The 14,086-nt window shown below is 39.5% G+C and overlaps 1 protein-coding gene across 6 annotated transcripts in view; it reads right to left on the bottom strand.

The window, feature by feature from the left end:
* Positions 1–13,000, bottom strand: part of FXR1 (FMR1 autosomal homolog 1) — a 60,475-nt gene extending 47,475 nt beyond the window's left edge. For 3 of the 6 annotated variants that reach the window (XM_045788716.2, XM_045788718.2, XM_045788720.2), the window contains exon 1: positions 12,855–13,000. In XM_045788716.2, coding sequence (XP_045644672.1) covers positions 12,855–12,905 — 51 coding nt within the window. In that variant the 5' untranslated portion in view covers positions 12,906–13,000. The remainder of the gene's footprint in view (positions 1–12,854) is intronic. The other 3 variants (XM_045788719.2, XM_045788721.2, XM_045788722.2) reach the window with 1 other exon arrangement.
* Positions 13,001–14,086: the final 1,086 nt, after the last annotated feature.

Here is a 14,086-nt window from a genome sequence, read left to right as displayed (position 1 = left end):
TTACTGAAGCAAACTTGTGATAAAATACTGTATTTCTAAAAATACGTCGATTAGAATAAATTATATGTTAAAGACACCAGGCTCAGTTTGTTAGATTCTGTGTTTCCTCTAATGGGCTAACTCTCCATTTTCCCCAGCTGCATCAGTTACTGCTGTGGATAAAGATGATTATGAAAACACAACCCAAGAGAAAGGAAAAGTTAATAGCATAATTTGTGCAAAATTCACCTCAGATCCTTCCATGCACCCCCTCCCAAGAACTGCCACTGCAGATTTGATTATCATTTGTTATCCTTTGATCAATTATCCGTTTATTTACTGATGTCATCGTTTGGCCCCAGTCTATCTTCCCAGGCCAATTTGTTAGATACTATATCTAACAATTTATTATCTCTGAAATCAGAATACATCCTACCAATTGATGGCAAATCTTAGAGACTAGCAGATAACCTCATGGCAATCAGGATATAAATGTCACCGTCTGAGCATGTTCAAACCTGGTTTGCTTGCAATTTTCTGTAGCACTTGACTGCAACCTCTTGACATTTTTCATTCAGCAAACCAATGAAGGCCAATTTTAGGAAAGATTAAGATTTCTTACCAGAAGGTTGTTCTGTTGACACCTTCTGATAAAATCAAGACAGCACCAAAACTTGCAGAGTGGATGAAAATTCCTTCAAGAAAACCCTGGAGATAATAGAGGAGAGCTCTTTTAAAGTATACTTGCAACATCAATGCTCTCCATGACACTGAGGAAGATATTTTAAGAAGAAACACCATCACCTGCTTGTGAAGATGTTTTAACCAATTTATTTTGTTTTTATCTTCCATTTTATGCATGCAAGCATTTAAAGACATCTTTCAGATGAGCCTGGCTGGCTCAGTTGGTGGAGCATGTGACTCAATCTCGGGGTTGTATATTTGAGCCCACGTTGAGTGTAGAGATCGCTCAAAAGATCTTAAAGATAAGGGTATCTTTCAGTAAGTATGAACTACTACTCACAGATTAACTGACAACACTTCTTAGTGTCTCTCAGAACCAACTCATTTTAGATGAAATTATACGGGTCTTCCGCTAACTTCCCAAATCTGTGTATAGAAAAGTAACCTATTGGGGCGCCTGGGTGGCACAGCGGTTAAGCATCTGCCTTCGGCTCAGGGCGTGATCCTAGCGTTATGGGATCGAGCCCCACATCAGGCTCTTCCGCTATGAGCCTGCTTCTTCCTCTCCCACTTCCCCTGCTTGTGTTCCCTCTCTCGCTGGCTGTCTCTATGTCTGTCGAATAAATAAATAAAATCTTAAAAAAAAAAAAAGTAACCTATTCCTTAGACTCTAAACCCTAATTTAAACTGTACAGACACCTCCGCTGTTGGCTCACTTTCATACCTCAAATCAACATGTCAACAGTCAGAATCATCTCTTGTGCTGCTTTACACTCTACATGCTATGATCCATTTTACAAGAGTAAAAATAAAATAAAATTGAATACAGCACACAGTATTTTTTAACCAAGGTTCTAAGAGAATACAGCCCAATTACTAAGGCATTCACCATGGGTACTGAACTTCTCTCCCATTCATCTAGAATGGTACTAGCTATACACTACCCTTACAAGAACTAAGAAGATAGTGCTTCTGTATTATAATCTGGATGAGACAATCTATTATGTGAGAAACTGACTTAGAGGCTCCTAGCACAGGTGATCATCATTGTCTAAGTAATTTTACACGTCTCAATTTGCAAAGAATCGAAGCTTCTTAAACTAAGGTATTCCCAGGCACTCAAGTGCCCGAAGTACTTAAAGCTACTCCTCTCCCCAAAAATACCATGAGAGGGGCGCCTGGGTGGCTCAGTCATTAAGCGTCTTCGGCTCAGGGTGTGATCCCAGGGTCCTGGAATCCCAGCAGGGAGCCTGCTTCTTCCTCTCCCACTCCCCCTCTGCTTGTGTTCCCTCTCTCGCTGGCTGTCAAATAAATAAAATCTTTAAAAAAAAAATACGATGAGAAATCTTCCTCCTGGTGTTTTTATATCAAGAAATGTAAATAATTTACAATTAAACATTTTGTTTCAGGACTGTGTATTCAGGTAACAGATATAAAAAGAACTCATAAGGGAAGGAAAAAAAAAAATCTCACTACAGCACAATGGTTTTACTGTTAAGATTGGGTCTCAGATCCACTACTTACTTTACTCCGCAATAGGTAAAACAAGAGGGCTGAGGGCAGTAAGATAAGGGTAATAAGACTCCCAACTGTATTTTTGCCACAAAGCAAGTCACAGTATTCTCCTTCAAGGAGTCTTTACATTCTTCCCGGAGCACTCCAGAGACTTTCTGGAGCAATTCTCAAGAGGTTCTAGCAACCCTGAATGAGACTGAGCTCTCCTGGATGCTGGGCATCCTCCTCCTAATTCCCCCATATGCAAAAACAAACAAAAAACCCCAAAACAGATGATTTTTTTAAAATACACAGCACTAGCACATTTGCCTATGAATACTCAAAAATAACTCCTGGTGTAGTGAAGATAAAATAAATGAATAAAAACACAAGAAAATTTAAGAAGTTCTATATATAAAATGACACAGGCTGTGTTTAACCAGGACTGGAAACCCTGGAGCCCTGATAAGGAAAAATTAGTTCAGTATGTAAAAAATAAAACTTCTCTATAACCAGAGATACCAAAAAGTCAACAGGTATTAAATGAGAAAGGGGCACTCTCACAATAAGAGATTTCAAAAAGTGACAAAAGACATCCAATAGGAAAACAGACAAACAACAATTTATGGAAAAGCAAATCCAAATGCCCAACAAACATTAAAATTCACAAGAGGGAATCTGCAAATAGAAGTTCCACTGAGATAACCATTTACACCCAGACGACTGGCCAAAATTAAAGATTATAGAACCCACTTTCTGGCAAGGATGTTCAGAAAAGCTTTTATATTTACTAACAGAGAAAATAGGAAGGGTTAAGCCTTTTGGAAAGTAATGTTAACATTTATTAAAGCTAAAAAAAAGAAAAGTTCCCTTCCACCAAGCTTCCCATTCTTTGAAACCTCTCCAATGGAAACAGGTATGTGGCGTGCAAAAAACTGAAAACAAAGTGTGAGTGTCTATGAACTGGGGAATGGCTGGATATCATAATTCTTGCCATGAAATATTATGTAACCATTTAAAAATAAATTACACTCCAAGGGAAAACAGCCAAAATATAGAGGATCCTATTTTTATAGAGCAATACTGAAAAAAACCTACATGTGCATATGTATATGTATCTATGTACCATTCTATTGAGTGTAGACAAAAATCTAGTATGAAATATACCTGGGTATAAACACTACCTGAAATGGAGCGGGAATGAGAGGAGATTATGTGGCAAAGGGGAGCAAGAAAAAAAGGGGGGGGATTTACAACAAAGCAAGTTCGTGAATACTTAATGCCTACATGTAAAATTATACATATGTATGCATATATATTCTTTAAAGGACTGAGATATATTCTAAAGCACTTTGTCAACCAGCACTTCTTCCATACAGCACATATATTTTCCATCCCTAGGGATCACAAAGCTAGATCCTAATAAACTGGTTTGATGCCTACAACACCTAAATGATTTGAATTGTAATTTGATTCCAGTAACAAGCACAAATATTTAAGACTAACACTGCAATCAAATTTCTTAACTTCAAGCAGTACTTTTTTTGAAGACCTACATAACTAAATCTACAAGCGGAAGTCATTTCAAATCAATGGACACATGTTCTACAAAAAAAGTCCACAAATTCATTGATTACATTATGTTAGAAAAGTTACTGCATTATGAAGTAAGTTCTAACACGGAAAAAAAATTATTCCAAGTAAACCTTTTCAGCATTCATTAGTACTGAACATTTAACTATTCTGAGTTTTTAAAAATGACAATGAAGATATAAAGATTTCATTAGAAGGCATAAATACCTACTAACACTTGTCTGTCAATGTTCTTGGCTTGTTAATTTCACATATCCAACAGTTCTCCTTGAAATGGAATTACCACAGCCACCTGAAACTATTATGACTTTCCAGTTGGAAAGAGTTGAAGCTCCCCATAGTTCTATGTATCCATTAGGTTCTGTGACATCAGAACTGAACCAGGATCAACATGTAACAGTTAAAAAATTTACAACTGAGTGAATCAGAATCAGAAATGAAGTTAATTTTGCATGTATGCCATTATATTACCTTAAAATTAAAAACAAATCAGAGTGTCCTGAAGCCAAGAATAAGAGATCATCTGTTCACTTCAACAAACACGTACAGAAGCCCTACTATGTACCAAATACACATTAAAAAGCCACCGGAAAATTTAAGACTTGAGAATATCCTGCAATCTGAAAAACTACAAAAGCAGAAAGTTACAAAATGGAAAGAAAATTTTTAGTAGAAAAGTTTTACTATGATTAATTAGCCACTGAAAGAAATGCAGAGATACAGAAAGCCTGCGAGTCCTGACCCTGAAGAAATCAACAGGGAATGCATGTCATGTTCATCTCCCAAAAATAACCACAAACTTCATCAGTTATTACTGGAGGAGACCTCTACTCATTCTCCCAAAAAAGCTAAGCAAGAAATGCTGAGGCTAAAGTGAAGGAAACAAATTAAAATAACAGATATTTAACTGAGATTTAATGCTGGCTCAATTTTGCAACTGCTTTCAGCATCTTTTTTTTTTTTTTCATTTTTTTTCAGCATCTTTGTATGTATAAATATATACATTCAAATCAACAAAGCAATCTTTTGTATTCATTTTGTTTTGCTCAAGGTATTTATGAGGACTCAATATTAAAAAATTTAACAGAATGATCAAAGTCACTTACTATTAATAAATATCTGCCAAATAATATTCCAAAACCTTTAATACTCTATACTACATGGCAAGATTACCCAGAGGTGCCTCATGGTAAGAAAATCTGAAAAAGTTTCATGTACAGTTGACACTTGAACAACACAGGAGATAGAGGTACTCACCCCAACACAACTGAAAATCCACATATAACATGTGACCTCCCCCAAACTTAAAACTAATAGCCTACTGTTGATCGGAAGCATTACCAATTACATAAACAACCTACCAACACGTATTTTATATTATATACAGCTGGAAAAAATGTTAAAAAATGACAAAAATACATTTATACATGTTAAGTGGATGCATGTAGTTCAAACCTATGTTAAAGGGTCAACTGCATATGCATAAAGCATTTCAAATATTTCCCAAAATACTTTATACAACGAGCAATATGAAACTAGCAACTGAGAATAGTATATTTAAAAAACTGTCTAGCATAAATTATAATGTGAAGCATACACCTAGTTTTAAGATTTCTAGCAGCCGTATTTAAATTAAAAAAAAAACAAACAGGTAAATTAACTTCAATAATAATTTTATTTAATCCAACATATCCAAAATATTTTAACAGGTAATCCCATTTTAAAATTACGATGTATTACATTCTTTTTTTCATACTAATTCTTTGAAATCCGGTATAGATTTTACAATTAAAGCACATCTCAATTCACACTAGCACATTTCACCCATTCCTAGTGGCTGCCATATTAGAAAGAACAGATTTTTATCAAGACACATACCAAATCATTTCTCCAGGAATCTTCCCAATTAGTTCTCCTGATTCCCACTGTATTAACACCTTGTTAGTAATAGTATGTAATTAATAACTTGATAAGCCATATATTTGAACTTTAAAAAAAAAATCACTTTGAAGGAGGAAAAAAGGGCCCTGTCAGGCCAACAGGCTCAAAGGAGGAGGAGGAGAAGGATGATAAGGAAGATGAAGAATGGTATTCTGTAATAATGTGAGGAATGTGCGTGTGTACTTAGACAACTGTTTTAAGAAGGTGAATTCAAGTACAGCTCAGTATTAGCTTCAGTATAAAACTGCTCAGATTTTTGTATAGCTGATAAGATTCTTTTTAGAGAAAATACTTTAAAAATCCAGGTTGTTGGGGCACCTGGGTGGTGCAGTCATTATGCATCTGACTCTTGGCTTCAGCTCAGGTCCCGTTCTCAGGGTCCTGGGATCTAGCCCCTAGTTCTGCTCAGCAGGGAGTCCACTTGAGATTCTCTCTCCCTCTGCCCTTCCCACTCCCGCATAGCTCACGCCCTCTCTAAAATAAGTAAATCTTCAAAAAAACAAAAATAAAAATGCAGGTTGTAACTTTTTGAAGGGCTCCTATATACAGTTAGATTTTAACGCTTCTGATGCTAAATGTTTCTAAATAAGTTTTCTTAATTTCTTGCCTTGTGTACTGTATGTAGCACAGCAAACTTGAAGAAATTAGTTTCAGTATTAAGTTTTCAGTTTTTTAGAATATTGCATTTTGTTTTTTCATTTTTGTAAATATTTTTATACCTTACTGAAGTCTGAAAAACCAATCTGAACCCTGAATCAGCCTATTAATTTTATGAATCTAGATTCACTTGGCCTCAGTTTCCTCAGTTGCTGTTAACATTATCTCCCCTTCACTGTGATTCAGAAGACTAAATGAGATAAATTCATACAAAGCACCTGCACAGTCTGATAGACAGCCTCAGTGCTCAATAAATAATAGCTTTCTTAGAACTAGATAGGACCTTAATGAACAGAACCTAGCATAGACCACCACTTGATAAACTGTTAAAAGCAATCCAACTGCCTTATACTGCAGATGAAAGGGGGAAAAAAGGGTCTTAAGACCACCTCGTACAAGAATTAGGATCACTCATGGAATGCCTATCGATCTTCCCACTATTTAAAAAAAAAAATTTAAAAAGGCAGGACACCTGGGTGGCTCAGTCAGTTAAGTGTATGCCTTTGGTTCAAGTCATGATCCCACGGTCCTGGGATGGGGATCCTGCTTCTCCCTCTCCCCGCTCGTGCTCTCTCACAAGCTCTCTCTCAAAAAATAAATAAAATCTTCCAAAAAAAAAAAAAAAAAAAAAGGCAAGCTAGCTTGGGGTACCTGGCTGGCTCAGTCAGAAGAACATGCAACTCTTTTTTTTTTTTTTTTTTTGAAGACTTTATTTATTTGACAGAGATAGACAGCCAGCGAGAGAGGGAACACAAGCAGGGGTAGTGGGAGAGGAAGAAGCAGGCTCCCAGCAAGGAGCCTGATGTGGGGTTCAATCCCAGAACGCCGGGATCACGCCCTGAGCCAAAGGCAAACGTTTAATGACTGAGCCACCCAGGCGCCCCAGAAGAACATGCAACTCCTGACCTCAGGGTAATGAGTTTGAGCCCCATATTGGGTGCAGAGATTACTAAAAATAAATAAAACTTAAAAAAAAAAAAAAACTAGTTTGCTACATCCTTACCATTGTGGTAGAGAACTTGCTTCTTGAATTATCAAGTGTTTGCCTTGTCTGGGTTTTTTGTTGTTTTTTGTTTTTTTTTTTTAAGATTTTATTAATTTATTTGAGATAGAGCACAAGCAGCAGGGAGGGACAGAGAGACAGAAGCAGGCTCCCCATTGAGAAGGAAGCCCAACTAGGGGCTGGATCCCAGGACCCTGAGATCATGACCTGAGCCGCAGGTACTTATCGGACTGAGCAACCCAGGGGCCCTGCCTTGTCTTTCTAACTAAAATACTTAAGTAAAAGCCCACTACTCTAATATTTCCTTTGAAGAACCTATACTAAATTAGGCATTGGAAGTGAGAAGCCCTAGAGTTAAATCTCATTTCAGCTACAGTGTATTTATGGACAAGTTACTTGTAATTGTCAGTTTCCTAGTGCATAAAATGGGAATAAAAACACAAATCTCATGGAGTTTTTGAAGGAACAAAATCAGAAAACACTAGTATAAGCTTCAAAGACTATCTAGTAAATGGCAGACACAGTAAACTATTACCTTACAAAATGCACACAAATATCTGATGTTACAAGAAACATACAGGCTCGTGAAAATATGGGGAAAAGTATGTTTCTGTATGTACCTAAAGCTAAGGCCTTGACAATGTATCTCTAAGTAGATAAAAATTTTTCTTTTTCTGCTTTTCTGTTCTCAGATTTTTCATACTTACATATTGCTCTTGTAACACAAAAACAAAACTTTACAAAAATGTAAATTTAATTATTAAAAATAATGTTAAGGGGCGCCTGGGTGGCACAGCGGTTAAGCGCCTGCCTTCGGCTCAGGGCGTGATCCCGGAGTTGTGGGATCGAGCCCCACATCAGGCTCCTCTGCTGGGAGCCTGCTTCTTCCTCTCCCACTCCCCCTGCTTGTGTTCCCTCTCTCGCTAGCTGTCTCTATCTCTATCGAATAAATAAATAAAATCTTTAAAAAAAAAAAATAATAATGTTAAATCTTGGGGCATCTGGGTGGCACAGCAGTTAAGCGTCTGCCTTCGGCTCAGGGCGTGATCCCGGTGTTCTGGGATCGAGCCCCACATCAGGCTCCTCCGCTATGAGCCTGCTTCTTCCTCTCCCACTCCCCCTGCTTGTGTTCCCTCTCTCGCTGGCTGTCTCTATCTCTGTTGAATAAATAAATAAAATCTTAAAAAAAATTTATGTTAAATCTTAATTTTTATGTTTTTATAAAAACACATTTTAAAACCTGTATGATTAGGGGGATCTTTGGAATTTCCATCTGTGTGGACTCCCCATATGTACAGTATTAAGTCAAATCTTTCGCTAAAAAAATTTCAATAAAAAAATGTACAACTGAGAATTATCTTTAAAATATCTGGAAATGTTTTTTTTAATTTCAGTGTCCCTAATATTAAGACAGCCACCATCTATCTTTTCCTCAATTACTAATCTGCAAGGAAATATTCAATACTAACTTTGAGAAGTCCGTACTCTCTCAAGAAACTCCTCTACTAAAACTCTATAGGTCATCATTAATGCTAATAAACCTACTGCAAATGTAATTACTCTCAAATTTCATTTTAATATTAAGGTAAAGTAACAGCAAATTTCGGAAATATCATAGCACTCTGGTTTGTAATCAAACCAGAAATTGCAGAGCTCTAAAAGTAATTCTGTCTTCTACAGAAGGCCTGAAATTTCATTCAGCCATCTTAGAGATTACACATTTCCTTGGAACACCATGGAAACTTTCCTTTACATCAGCCAGAAATTGAGGGACTTACTTTCAACTTCTATTTAAATTATATTTTGCCTACGGCTATGCAAGGTACAATGCTATTACAAAGCTCAGTATCATATACATCAGTTGTTAAGCATTTTAATGACTCCAAATGGGCACAGGGGTTTTTTTTGGGGGGGGGGGGGGTAACTGAAATGTTCTACAGTGAGGTTGTGATAATGGTTACACAACTCTATAAATACACTAACAACCATAAAATGTAAATTCTATCTTAAATAAAAGCACCTTCAATGGCCAGTTGTATAAAGCCTAAGATGCCTCACTCTAGGTAGAAAAAGCTATGAACAAATTCTTATATAAAATTATACCCTCTATTAGGTACTTAACGTATCTCCCACTCTTCCCAATCCCCAAAGATTTACAGAGCGGCAGAGAAGCATATCAAGTTCTTATCTCCTTAACAAACCACAGATCCACTGTTGTTAAAAAAACAAACAAAAAAAAGCAAGATGCAAAATATAGTTTTGTGTTTTTTTTTAAAAAAAGATCCTAATTTTAGGTCACATCTTCTTTTAGCTTTTCACTGGTTCCAATTAATTTGTAAGATGAAGTTTCAGTTCCACCAGAAAATCTTTAATAAATGTCTACAGAGCACTGCCTCAAGGCATGATGATACTGGCTACTAAACCCAAGACTTTGAAATTTACTGCGATGAGCATTTACAGCTGTGTGTGCATATGGGGGAGGGAAGAAAAAGGAAAACCAGAATCACCTGCACACTGAAAAAAACACCAGGGAAAGAACCAAAATGTTAACAGCTGTTATCTGAAGACAACTTCTATTTCCAAAATGCCCTCACTGACCACTATTATTGTTTAAATTAGAAAATTTTACTTAAAATTAAATTGCTGCTATGCTAAATGAAAGAAGCCAGACTCAAAACACTTAGCATACTGATGAATCTACATATAGGACATTCTGGTAAAGGCAAAACTATGGGGACAGGAAAACCCTCTAGGATCTGGGGGTGAAAAGAGAAGGTGACTACAAAGGCACATAAGAGAAGTTTGGGGAACAGTGGAACTCAGACCATCGTGTTGGTAGTTGTTACACAACATTTACCAAAACTCATGTAATTATGTACCAGAAAAGGTGAATTTTACCACATGCAAAGTAATCTAAAAAAATCGTGTGGTTAAAAATAATAAACTGTGCAGCAAACCAATTTTTTTCCAAGTGAGCAGTTCCGTGGGATTAAAAAACTGGGGATATGAACTACCTCAAATCCTTCATTTTATAAAAAAGATACGCTCAGAAGTGCACGGATGGGTAAACACATGGGAATTCTAGGTCTGTACTTCAGTTTACCATTAACTAACTTCAAATCCAAGGCTCCTCCCGCCTCACCATTCTCTCTATTCCAGAGTTCTGAAGACCCCAGTTTCCACAATGGGGGATTATGGTAGGGCATAAAATTCCAAACGTTCAAGTGCAATTATTTTAGTACACACATTGTGGCTAGGATATTTCCCAACTTTTGCCTAAATACCACCTTCCTTTGTGAAATAAAAATGAGTAATGGACTCAAAATCTAAGCAAAATCAAGCAGACCTGTAAAGTAAGGATAAGGATCAACAATACTTCAGAGTTCCACAATGGGGACATTCACTGTGAATTTGATTTTTAAAAAACTATGAAAAACGAACACTACAGAGGCACCTGGGTGGCTCAGTCCGTTAAGCATCTGCCTTCGGCTTAGGTCAAGATCCCAGGATCCTGGGATGGAGCCCCAAGCCGGCCTCCTTGCTCAGCAGGGACTCTGCTTCTCCCTCTCCCTCTGCCGCCCCCCCCATGCTCTCTCGCTCTCAAAATAGATAAAATCTTAAAAAAAAAAACAACACTGTAAACAATCTTCAAACTTTCAAACTGATAACCTTACATAATCTTATAAAATAAAAATATTTTCTATAGCAATTAACACAAATACTTAGCTAAAAAAGTAATGTTCTATCGACCACATGCTACAAAATAAAGGCAAAAAAATTTTATTTTTCAATTTGCCAGGGGGGAAAAAAAATACCTCCATTACACAACAATTGTATCACCATACAGTGGCAACGTGAAACTTTTCCACGGGGGCAGTGTGCAAAAATGATGAACCTTACCTACTCTTGACGGGATTAAGTATGGCAAGGCCATTCTTTGTGCACTGTGCCACAACTGTATCTGGGGTCAGACAAGGCAACCACTAGGTTTCAATAACAGAAGTCAATGAAGTATCTACTCAAATTTCAATGAGATCTTTTGTTTGACACCAAATGTTAAATCTAGACTTCTAATATATCAGTCAAGCAAAAAGACTCCTTTCCACTGGGCAGTCACAATTTTTACTTTATGCTGACCACCTAAAGCGACTTAAACTTGTAAAAAGCTTAGGGAGATTCTTTAGACGCCAACTGCGATTCCCCACCATGCTATTACCACGTGACAGTTAAACCAAATTCACCTAGCTTGTCAGTAAACTACAAAAGGGAAAACAACGCTAACCAGAGGAAATTACGACCACCAAATAAAACAAAATCCCCTGAACAAAAGGTACGCTGAAATGAAACCCAGAGAGAATATATTCTGCGTACACACAATACTCCTGTATTAAGAGGAGGCCCTTCATAAAAATAGCCAGGACTCTCAAACATTTGAGATCCCGGCTTAGTAAGATTGACTGACAGACACAGCTGGGGAGATTTTGTATTGATCTTGTAACATCGTGGTATACTTCTGGAGAAAGAATCGGGACAAGGGACCGTTATAATGGCAAAACTGAACTGTAAGGATTTCATTTTCAGTTATGCGACCCCTACACTGGAAGCCCCCACTAAATTCCTCTACTCTCGAATTCCTCTTCTGTTTTCCAGTCCCCATCTCATAATAATGTATCTCCCGGTGCAAACAAAAAACCTCGTGGGGAAGAAACAAAAATCAACAGTTCTTTCCAAAAACACTGGATAACTAACATAAAGAAATCAGTCACCTCCCCACCAGTCTCCCTGATCGATTTCATTTTTTCAATCTTACTTTAAAGCCTGTAACTCTAGCCTTTTCTTCCGTAATAAAGGGGCTAAGGCGCCGCCCAATTTCCCAGGCCGCAAAAATATTTCAACCCGCCACATTACAAGGTTTCCTAGTTTTCTCTTCGATCCTAACCCTCAATTCGGCACCCGCTTCCTAGTCAGACACTAAAGTTTATTAGCCCCAGACCCTAATACAAAGGTGAATTCTTAAGATTCCGCGACGCAACCCCCTCCCAAAGGGGTGGGGAGGGGTCGGAGCAGCGGGCCGATGCGCTCCCGCTCGGCCCAGTCCGAGGGGCGGGGGAAGCGGCTGTGACCACACAATCCCACCACCTCCTTTCACGACTCCCCAACCTCCCGGCGCTCAGGCCTGCTCCCAGGGAGCTCCCCGCCGCCCAGCAGCGACTCGGCTTCTCCTCACCGGCCCGCCAAGGGCCGCACTAGCATCCAAGAAAAAGGTTCATAAGTAGGAAAACGCAAGAGGTGTCCGACGTGTTGTTTCAAAACATAACGGAGCCCTGGCCCCCGAGACCGTTAAACCGCGGGTGGAGGGGGGAAAAGCGATGAACCCAGCAGCCCCGGGCTTCGGCCTGGCCCCCCTTTTCGACCCCAAACCTCACTCTCCGGGACCACCAGCCCTCCCCCAAACCTGCCTTAGCTCCCAGAACACCCGACAAAGCGGCAAGAGGGTCAGTACCTTGTAGAAAGCCCCGTTGGAGCCGCGAACCTCCACCGTCAGCTCCGCCATGTTGGAACCGCAAAGGCCGCTGGGAAGAGATTCTAGAAACTTTCCAACCAGAGGGGAGGAGGGGGGAGGGGCGTAAAGGAGGCGGGGGAGGGGGCGGGGAAAACAGGGCGGGGACTGGGATCCCCCGCCCCACACCCCTGGGGTCTCACAGCGCAACCCTGACTCTCCCAGCGGGATCCTTCCGCTCCTTACATCACTGGTCCTGGGCTCCGCCCGCCGCTGCCAACGCCCCGTTCGCCTCCCGACACAATTGTCAGACCTTTGCTGACCCTCCCCTACGTCCCCGCCCTCCAGTGCCCACAGCTTCCCCGCTCCAGCGGGTGGGTACCTCCAGCCGCCCCGGCGTGAACTGCCTGCGCGGATGCCGCCTGCCCCACGGATCTGCTTTCCGCGGGGCTCGGGCATTCAGCCCGTAAACTTCTTGCAAGTGCTGGTAACCGTGGACTAGCTTCCTCATCTAGGGAAGAGCAAGTTTGGGGGGCTCCAGTTTCCCACTGGCACAACCTTTGGGCGGGGGAGGGAGCCTTAAAATGTACATATTATGTCCTCCAAATTCTTTTACCTCGCTCTTTTTTATTTAAATCGGTGGCCTTCTCTTCAAATTCACAGTCCCACGCCTCCTCACACAGTTCGCTAGAGCCCTCTCCCCACCTGTTAACATTTCAACTGGTTAAAAGTCAGGCTAAGTATTGAAGTTAATTTTGAGTCGGACGTGTTTACAACCTGCATGAGACTTTACGTTAATACCCATTGTTAGAAGTAGTCAGGGAAACTTGGTACTGAGCGGGACACCACGTTTTCCCCTTTGGCAATGCCTGCAAACTTCCACAAAAAGGATCAAAGCAGAGTCATCTTGTATGGCTTTCTACCAAGCATTATGTCGGAGATAGTTCGAGTATCTATTTTAACAATACCAAACCTTTTCCCAAAGCAAGGCCCTTGGAAAAAATGCTAGGACTCTTTTATGCGTATGTTTTATTAGCATTTTGACAGAAAAACGCTTTAAAAAGGATGCTTTGCTGGCACTCTGTACTCTCAGAGAAATGCCCATGGCCCAAGCCCTTCTGAGGACAGGGGGTCCTAAAAATAGTGTACATAACGTCTCATCAGCACAGCTACGTCTCCAAAGGTTCAGAAGGAAAACAGTCTGCAACAGTGTTCCTTATTGTTTTGCTATATAC

The sequence above is a fragment of the Ursus americanus genome, chromosome 4 (assembly GCF_024610735.1).
Source record: "Ursus americanus isolate L20-20 chromosome 4, mUrsAme1.1.p, whole genome shotgun sequence".
Classification (NCBI taxonomy): Eukaryota; Metazoa; Chordata; class Mammalia; order Carnivora; family Ursidae; genus Ursus; species Ursus americanus.
Note: the sequence above shows the minus strand (reverse complement) of the source record. Positions and strands in the feature narration are given on the sequence as shown.